Below are 10,000 nucleotides of genomic sequence, written 5' to 3'. Positions count from 1 at the left end.
TTATTGCAGCATATCAACCACCAATTACTAATGAATTTATGGGCATTAGATGCCGTTGTGCAACCTGACGCCCCCAAAAAACACGTCTTTCACCCACACACAGATATAAATGCATACACAGACATATACAAATGTATACCTACTGTAAACACATAGACACCCTAGCATGTGTACAGAAATACCAACGCACATTCTGATGTCTGTATGATATACAAATACACACAGATGCACAAACTGACATATAAACACATTTTTGCACATGTACACACACACACACACACACACACACACACATACTCGCACACAGCGAGCAACACATTTGTTAGGCATGCATTTGCAATAGGAGTCAGCATGTTTCTATCACAATGAATGACTGCAGCACATAAGTGAAACAAAGCCATAGCATTTGCATTGTTCAAAATATTGAATTGAATTAGAGTTTGAATTACTATGACAGTAAATCAGAGGGCTTTTTATTGGGAGCCTAAAACACTGACACACACACACACACACACACACACACACACACACACACACACACACACACACACACACACACACACACACACACACACACACACACACACGTCACAAACAGTCTTTGACATGCTCTACAGTGAGGCGCCGCCACTATCCTGGCTTTGGGTGTGTGTGTGTTTGTTTGTGTGTGTGTGTGTGTCTGTGTGTGTGTGTGTGTGTCTGTGTGTGTGTCTGCTTGTCTGTGAGTGTGTGTGAGGGGGCTACAGTAATTTATAGTGGTCTCCCAGAGACGTGGTGGTCTCAAGGACATTCCTTTGCCAGTGTGTAAGTGTGTTTTAGGGGAAGGAGGGAAGCTATGAGTGCGTGACACACACACACACACACACACACACACACACACACACACACACACACACACACTGCTGGGTGTGAGTTGACAGGGTGGTGTTATAAGTGGGTGGTCTGCTGGGATTGGAGACAGGGAGGATTATCACTCTCTCAGGGTCTAGCTGTGACTCACTGGGAGTCAGGGTGAAAACATGGCCCACTCCTTCTGTGAGAGTGTATGTGTGTGCGTGTGCGTGCGCGCGCGCACTCTTGTCCGTTGGAAGGTAAATTGATCCCTTACTCTAATGAATTCATGTGGTCACGTTGCCTTGCTCATTTGTGAGTGCGTTGGTGTGTGCATACATGCATGTGCATGTGTGCGTGCGTCGCGGTTGATGGGGAGGTTGTTCTGCTTGATGCAACGTTTGATGACAATTTGTCATGATGGAAGTGATATAGATGTGTTTATGTTATGTTAAATAACCCTTCTATCATTCTGTGTGTGTGTGTGTGTGTGTGTGTGTGTGTGTGTGTGTGTGTGTGTGTGTGTGTGTGTGTGTGTGTGTGTGTGTGTGTGTGTGTGTGTGTGTGTGTGTGTGTGTGTGTGTGTGTGTGTGTGTGTGTGTGTGTGTGTCTACAGCTGCCTCCCCACATAGTCAGAGGAGTGGAACTCCATCCAGTGAGCTGGCAGCCACGCCCCCCATCAGCCCACAGCATATACTGAGCTGGCAGAGCGGGTAAGGCTCTACAGTGTGTGTGTGTGTGTGTGTGTGTGTGTGTGTGTGTGTGTGTGTGTGTGCGTGTGTGTGTGTGTGTGCGCGCGCGCGCGCGCGCGCGTGTGTGTGTGTGTGTGTGTGTGTGCGTGTGTGTGTGTGTGTGTGTGTGTTTGTGTGTGTGTACGTGTGTGTGTGTGTGTGTGTGCGTGTGTGTGTGTTTGTGTGTGTGTAAGAGAGATAGAGGGAGAGACTGTGCATGCGTGAGTACGTGCCTGCGTGCATCTGCAAATGAGAGAGATTCTGAGACTGAGATGGACTGTGTTTTTGTGTCTGTGTGTTTTGTCATTTTGTTAATCATTTTGAGAGAGGCTGGTTGAAAAAGTGGTGAGCGCGACAGCTGCCATAGTCACTGACAGAGTCTCTAAACTCCGACTGACCAACCATAGCAGCTTTGAGGACAAACAAAAAATCCTCCTAATGACTGACATAGGATCAGAGTCCCCTCAGCCTAACTCCCATCACATCCATTGCCTCGCCGGGCGCCAAAACTGACCCCAGACCAGTTTCTAGTGCCTCCTTTCCTCTTTTTTATGAATCATTTTGCCTTTGACGTAGATGTGACCCAGCCTGCAGGATAGATTGTGCTTCCAAGTCTAACAAGCCACATCTACCTGCTGCTGTTGCTTCTGTTAGTGTTAACCTCAGTGTCCCTCCTAGCTTCCTCTGACACGCTAATCTGTGTGTTGTGTGTTTGTGTGTGTGTGTGTGTGACGTGTGTGTGTGTGTGTGTGTGTGTGTGTGACGTGTGTGTGTGTGTGTGTGTGTGTGTGTGTGTGTGTGTGTGTGTGTGTGTGTGTGTGTGTGTGTGTGTGTGTGTGTGTGTGTGTGTGTGTGTGTGTGTGTGTGTGTGTGTGTAGGACATACACACAGAACTTAACTGCTGCTCTGCCACTGCAGTCTGCTAACACTGTAACATTTGGTTGCTAACTGCTAACCTTTTCTCTTTTCTTCTCTTCTCTCCTTCCTTCCCCTCTCTGCCTTCCTCTGTCCCTCTCCAATCCTTTGACCTTATTGCTTTATCGCAACCCACCTTTTGTCTTTTTTTTATTATTCTTTCATTTCTCCATCTATTCTTTCCGTTACTCTTTCTTCCTCCACACCATCTCTCCCCTTGGCAATTTTTTGTCTCTCCCTCTCTCCCTCCCCCTCCCTCTCCCTCTACAACTAACCCTCCTTCGCTTGACTGGTGTGGTGTGTGTTCGGGGTGCTTGTCTGCGTATGTGTGCGTCTGTCCATGTGTGTTGTGTTGCGTTGTGTTTGTGTTGTGTGTGTGTGTGTGTCCACCTCCTTCCTCGGCGCAGAGACATGGCTGAAAGTTCACCCACTGAAGACAACTCCTCTCCTCACCAAAACACAGCCGAATAGAGGTACAGTGGACGAGCCCTGCTCCTCCGCTCCTCCACCTCCCCCTCCCCCAACACACGTATCTCTATCCTTTCTTTCTTCTCTCTCTCTCTACGCCTCTCCGTCTTCCTTTCTTTCGGTGTCACTGTAAAAAACAAAATCTCTCGTTTGTCGGTCTAACACAAACCCCTAAAATCATGTCTGTTTTGCATGCTGTGTTTTATTGTCGGTTGGGTGTTTCATGTGCTTCGGGTTTGAGCACTTTGTTTTCTGTTAACACAACCTTACACGCTCAGGCGAGGAAACAGTAGATGGAGGCAGACCTCAGATCAATATTTTGGTCTATATTTGGACCGTAAAGCAGTCTAGAGTGTCACTGTTATTCAGTCTAAATCTGACCCCATGCCTCTGGTTCATGCAGTATGACAAGCTTGTGATTTTGAATTTCGACACTATTGTGATAGGTAGATGGATTTCATGTTTGATTTGTTCGGCACATGTGAATTCATTTGCTGTTTCACAGCTTAAAAAATGCTGTGCTATATTTATATTGTGTGTGTGTGTGTGTGTGTGTGTGTGTGTGTGTGTGTGTGTGTGTGTGTGTGTGTGTGTGTGTGTGTGTGTGCGTGTGTGTGTTTGTGTATGTGTCCATCCAGATCGCTGAAAGACAGCTGTTTCCTGAACAGCTCCCTGTGCTCTGAGCTGCTGGATGTGCAGTGGTATGGACATGAGAAGGCAAAGCCTGGGACACTCGTCTGACCTGACCTGACCTGCCCTGACCTCCCCCCTTCTCCATCCATCCATCTCTCCATCTCTCCATCCCTCCCTGACCCCAACTCTCTCTGTCTCTCTCCATCCCTCTGGCATATCACTTGGTCCCTCACTGCCCACAGAGGGCATCCTTTAACGGCAGCACTGAGCCATGAGGGTGAACTGGACCCCTCTACTCTCAGTGGGAAGATGTGTACCACTCAACAAATGAAAGCTGACTGACCGACCACCCAGCCTTCCTCCTCCTCCTCCTCCTCCTCCCTCTGCATCTCACCATCCGTGTGTGTACTGTATGTGTGAGTGTCTGTTTCTTGAATGACATAACACGGCTGGACTAAGAGGGTTCACAGACACAGAGAGAGAGGAACTGATCCTGTAGGGAACGCGAGTGTGAATCTGACCTGATGATGCCACGCCATTCTCCTGGACATTGGGAAACCCCGCTCATCCCTCGTCTGTGTGCGGCCCGGCCCGGCCCATGGGCGCTCCTCCATCCTGACCTTTGAACTTTTGACCTGGAGAGCAAGCAGACTTGATAGCACATAGTTTCCCCCCCTGGTGACAGCAGCCTGGCTTGTTCCATACCAGTCTACTGTCGGGACTAATGGATGTGGATGTGGACAATCGGGGTGTGTGCTCTGTGTGTGTGTGTGTGTGTGTGTGTGTGTGTGTGTGTGTGTGTGTGTGTGTGTGTGTGTGTGTGTGTGTGTGTGTGTGTGTGTGTGTGTGTGTGTGTGTGTGTGTGTGTGTGTGTGTGTGTGTGTGTGTGTGTGTGAGAGTGTGTTGAGACAAGGGTTGGTCAAAGGCAAAACACACATATCATGTGAACCCACACCATCTCTCTTGATATGCAGTGGGAATAGAGCGAATTTTTCACACACACACGCACACACGCACACGCGCACCTACACACGCCCATGTGCACACACACACACACACACACACACACACACACACACACACACACACACACACACACACACAGAAAGAGAGAGAGGGGCGTACACCTGTCAGCGACTGCATATCCCGGGTCTGGATATGTGGGTGGCATGAGATTATAGTCCCCTGTCCACCACGTTGTCCATTGAAGACCTCTGTGATGCCCCATCTTCTCCAGCCCTTGAACAGGAGAGCTCAGCAGCTTTTCTCCTATTTTGTGGACAGTGGTTTTCCCCTTTTTTTCTGTTTGTTCATAGTTTTATTTGTTTGTTCGTTTGTTTGTTTCATTCTTGTATTGTTTTGTAAAAAGTTTTTTTTTTAAAAGAAGTTATATAAATCTCTCTCCATACTATATAAAACTATATCACTGAAGACCATCTCCTTCGTTCTCTACCAATTCCTTTCTTTTCCATCACGTTGTTCACTTGGACCGTTCCTAAATCCTCCTCCTTTCGCCAGCTGTGGATGTAGTCTTAGGAGAATGGGGGATATTAATGAATGAATGAACCTTCGACGCCAACAACCTTCCCAAAATCTTGTCTGATGAATGAGGAAACATTCAAAGCCGACAACCTTCTCAAACCTTGTCTGATCCGCAACCAAAGAGCTGCAGACCCCACCTCACTCTCTTACCAGACGCGAGACGCGAGTTGACATACCCTTGGACATCATCTGGATGTTTGCCCCTTGACCAGAGGTCCCCCACCAAGGACAACATAGCCCAAATGTACTGCAGGACCCCGCAAAGCCCAACTCTGCCCTACACCCAACCTGAGGGGAACCATCAGGTCCAACCTCAGTTGACCTGAGTCTCTTTTTATACTGTTCCTCCTGCCCCAAACCATACTGACCAAGCAACCGACCAACCGACCACCAGCCCCTCTCCTCCCTCCTCGACACCTACTCCCTCCACTGTCTCCGGGTTAGCAGGGTGCATTCTTATCCCCTCTAAAACAAAGAACAAAACAATGAAGACATGCGTGCTGGGGGAGTGGGGTTGAAAAAAAAATGTGTCTTGTTTGTATGTGGGGAATATTTTTGAGGGGAAGGGTTTCATGGTCTTCATTTTGGGTTTTTTCTTTATTTCCCTGTGTGTGACGTCTCTCTTGTTGTTCAATTATGGACAGTGTCAGTGTGGATTGTTGAAGGAGTTGTTGATCTATGTGCTGTCTGAGGTGTTCTTCACCAGTGGAGTCCCTCGAAACTGTAGATGGTGTGTGTTTGGAAACTGGTAAACAGAGAGTCGATTCCAGCCTCTTGAACCATTCACCAACTCTTTCCCATCTATTGTATGACTATGGTGCTCAGAACATGTACTGTACTCAGTCCATAGAGTGTTGGGGGAAGAAACTACAACTCCCAGCAGCACTTGCTCTCCCTCAGTATTCAATACAGTGCAGAGAATCCACACAAGGGATCATGGCAGTTTGAGTACTTCATACCTTACAGTGAAATCCAAAATGGCGTTCCCAGCATCACACTTGGAATACAGAAGGAAACAGAACAGTATCACAGTTAACTGCCAATACCCGATGACATTTATGTCTATCATAGGTCTATACCTCTTGCCACAGTTATTAATATTTAAACGTGATATTCATGTAAGAGCACAGCCAATATTAGCACATAGAGTTTAACCTAAAGGATAAAACTGCACATTTTAAAAACCACAACAGCATTCCAGCATGAAGACAGGGCCAGAGCTTCAACAAGAGAACCTCAGTTCAAACGGAAACAGAAACACAAACCGAACTCAATCTAACCGCCTATTCTGTGGATCACACCATGTGACGCCACTCTTCCGGGTTCTTGAGATCGAGGGCTGAAATTGATTGCAATCAGTGTCATGCAACGGGTTATCTTTTTTGTGGCCAGTGTCATCATCCAAAATATCACATATAGCAAAGCAACAGTGTAATATAGAAGTCCAGTGTGAGTGATACAGTCAATTAAAATACTCACCAGTTGCTGGGCAGCAGAGAGGCTATACAGTAGCCTACCCTTAACTTTTCCCCAGCTAATAAACAATGATTTACCTGCTGGTGTATACTCTGGTGGAGATGGTGCCATCCACTACTCTCTGAACTGCAACCCCATCCCCTCCCCCAGAGCTGTGAGACTCTTCTGACCGCGACAGTGCTTTATTTCTCTCAGAGATTCTCCCTGCCCTGCCACCATCACCTGCCTATATACCCCTCTCCCAACAGCAGAGGGACTACACGTAAAGCCATACTTTAAATACCCTTTTATATCGCAATTCTGCATGCTGGCTTGGCCCACAACAACTGGAACACAACTTACCTGAAACACGTACACTACACATACAAGTATGGATGAGAATTTTAAAAAATGAAATATGTAGACACTGTCATGTCGAAACAATGAAACAGTATCTATTTAAGAAGCACACGGTGGTACCTGGTATGTGTTTAGGCTGATTTTCTAAATTTGATTTTCAGAGAGCATCATTGAGCTTTTAAGACACGTGCCAACTGCTGATCGATCTAGCAACCCTTTGTGTGAACAGAAACAAAATCTACCCCAATGTAACGCATTGGGTTGTTGATTATTTGTTAAGTGTAAATGATGTGACATTTGACACTATCACCAACAACCAGGGAAGTATCCAGCAGTGCTCAAACACCTGCTGTTCCACCACCAACACCAACACCCTCACAGGCACATATTCACACACAAACAGGTACGAGTGAGTACCAACTCGCTCTCTCCATAAACTACTGCTCATTTTCTTACTGTGCCATGCCACTCTGGCCCAAGTTGCGGAAAATGGGGGTACAGGGTGAGAGGAAAATTGTTTTTGTATATCTTCAGTTGGCATTTATTTCCCTTTGTTTAGTCATCCTTTTGTATGTCGAGATTGGACCATGTTTTTGGCCCAAAACATCTTTGTCATTGCCACGCATGCGGATAAACAATATGGACTCTCCTCCCTTGCCCCTTCTTCCAGGAAGAAGAAAATAAAAAATAAAAAATAAAAAATAAAAGAATAGAACCTCCATGTGCAGTGATCTGAGCCTATGCCCCTGAATTCAGACACCCCCACCCTAATAGGTGTACTGGGGGCTTTGCAGTGACCTTTGAACTCTGATGCCCATATGACCCTTCTATACCCACATCCTCTTCACCTTGGAAACCTGTACTCAATAGCAACATTAAGACTTTTTTATAGATCAGTAAGAGTTGAAACTAACGCATTTATCAACGTTCGTGAAGATGGCAGACGGTGTGGCCTACAAGGACTCTTTTGTAAGACAAACACTTGCCATCATTTAAAATGTTCTGTTCTTTTCTCTCTTTTTTCAAATATAAACAAGCATTTGTTCTGTTTGTTTTGTTTTCTGACTCTGTTTCTCAGATCTAGTTACAACCCCCCTTCAGGTGCTACAAGAAGACCAGTTACTGCTCGGTTTCATAGGTGTAGAGTTTTCCTAATTGTTGTCAATAGTTTTAATACCAGTGGTGCGAAAGGAAGGACTTTAGATTGGACTAACATGTGTGTAGCTCAACCCTCCACGTCTCACAGTAGAGCATGTAACATGATTTTACTGGGTTCTGTTCAAACATAACCAGACAAAATGAATAATAAAAAAGGTGTTGTAGAAAACAAACGTGGAATTGTCGGGAAGGAAGAGAGAGAGCGAGAGAGAGAGAAAATTACAGGATTCCACAGTTAATTTATTCTTTTTTTCTATTAAGAATTTGTATAGTAACTTTACATTTTTCAAAACTGTGTTGTTGGCAACTGATACTGAATTTTCCAGTTGAGAAAAACTTGGTGGTTCTTGAGATTATGAAAATAAATTATTGCTGAATGTTCTCTAAAGTAATGCGTGGCTTTTCTTTATTGTTTCTCAATGTTGTGTCTGCATCACTTTTTGTCAAAACACCCCTTTTATGACTGCACACTTCACATCCCAAAAGTGACAGAAATTTGCCTTCTTCAGCAAATTCAAACAAGCTCTGTTTCGAAGCGAAACAGGTATAACTGATAACCGGTTTCAGGCAGAAAACCATAGAGCAGTGGTGTAAATGTACAGTTGTGCTCATATGTTTACATACCCCAGCAGAATAAACGCTTTCTCTACGATTTCTCACAAAATATGAAGGATTACACAAAACCTTTTTTTTCACTCATGGCTAGTGACTGGCTTAAGATATTTATTAGCAATATTCTGTGTTTACTCTTTCAAAAGCATGATCACAACCCAAACTACCCAAATGACCCTGTTCAAAAGTTTACATACCCTAGTTTCTGATGCTGAATATGGCCCTGTTTAACATCAGGGACCGCTCTAAATTGTTTGTGGTAGTTGTGGATAAGGCTCTTAATGTTCTCAGATGACAAAACAGCACATTCTTCCTGGCAGAATGGTTGTTTCCTATAATATCTTTGGGTGTCTTGCTGGAACCTCACATTTGAGGTTTCCCCTGAGTGGCTCAATGATGTTGAGATCAGGAGAGTGAACTGGTCGCTCAAAAACCTTCATTTTATTCTTTCTGAAGCTAATGACGGGTTGATTTGGCTCTCTGTGTCGAAATATTGTCATGTTGGCACCGTTGGAATTTCAATTCAGAAATGCAATATGAGGAGTTTGGTTGGAATCAAGCCAATGGGCAAGGGAATCATTGCATTGCAATGATCATTGCAAGGGAAATTGTTCAGGAGGCATAGGACAACCAAAAAATAACTTCAGGTGAAATATAGGACAACATGAAAAAATGTTTTAAACTGTACAGGAAAGAGGCACTTGAGGAAAGATGGGCTGTTGGGGGTTGCCAGGAGAAAGCCATTACCTCAAAAATGCAAACATGTTATTTTGCATATGATACACCAAATAGCACAGTGAGAAGCATCAAAATGCCTGTGACAAAGTCATTTGGAAAAATGAGATCAATATGGAACTTTTTTAGGCCACTATTAACAGTACCATTTGGAGAGTAGAAGTAGAGTAGAAGTTACACCATACCCTTCTGTGAAACATGGTCATGGACCACTGATTTCATGGGGACATTTGAGTTACAAATGCATTATACTTTTGATCCATACTCGCAGAATGATGAATACATTGCCCTGTGAAAAATACTGGAGGAAACTTGACACACATCAGCCTTGAAACTGCACATGGTCCATTGTTTGGACATGCCAACATGACAATATTTCAACACAGAAAGCCAAATCAACCCGTCACTAGCTTCAGAAAGAATAAAATGAAGTTTTTGAGCGACCGTCTCACTCTCCTGATCTCAACATCATTGAGCCATTCAGGGGAAACCTCAAATGTGAGGTTCCAGCAAGACACCCAAAAATATTATAGGAAACAACCATTCTGCCAGGAAGAATG

At 44.9% G+C, this 10,000-nt stretch overlaps 1 protein-coding gene across 8 annotated transcripts in view; it reads left to right on the top strand.

Annotated features, from left to right (window-relative positions):
• The window catches only part of frmd4a (FERM domain containing 4A), a 178,032-nt gene extending 169,551 nt beyond the window's left edge, over positions 1–8,481 (top strand). For 7 of the 8 annotated variants that reach the window (XM_063196622.1, XM_063196625.1, XM_063196623.1 and 4 more), the window contains 2 exons: positions 1,448–1,544; positions 3,584–8,481. In XM_063196622.1, coding sequence (XP_063052692.1) covers positions 1,448–1,544; positions 3,584–3,686 — 200 coding nt within the window. In that variant the 3' untranslated portion in view covers positions 3,687–8,481. Of the gene's footprint in view, positions 1–1,447; positions 1,545–2,440; positions 2,951–3,583 lie in introns of all 8 variants that reach the window. The other variant, XR_010034577.1, reaches the window with a different exon arrangement.
• Positions 8,482–10,000: the final 1,519 nt, after the last annotated feature.

The sequence above is a fragment of the Engraulis encrasicolus genome, chromosome 4, assembly GCF_034702125.1.
Source record: "Engraulis encrasicolus isolate BLACKSEA-1 chromosome 4, IST_EnEncr_1.0, whole genome shotgun sequence".
In the NCBI taxonomy this organism is placed as follows: Eukaryota; Metazoa; Chordata; class Actinopteri; order Clupeiformes; family Engraulidae; genus Engraulis; species Engraulis encrasicolus.
The sequence above is the reverse complement of the archived record's forward strand: the minus strand, read 5'-3'. Positions and strand labels throughout refer to the sequence as shown.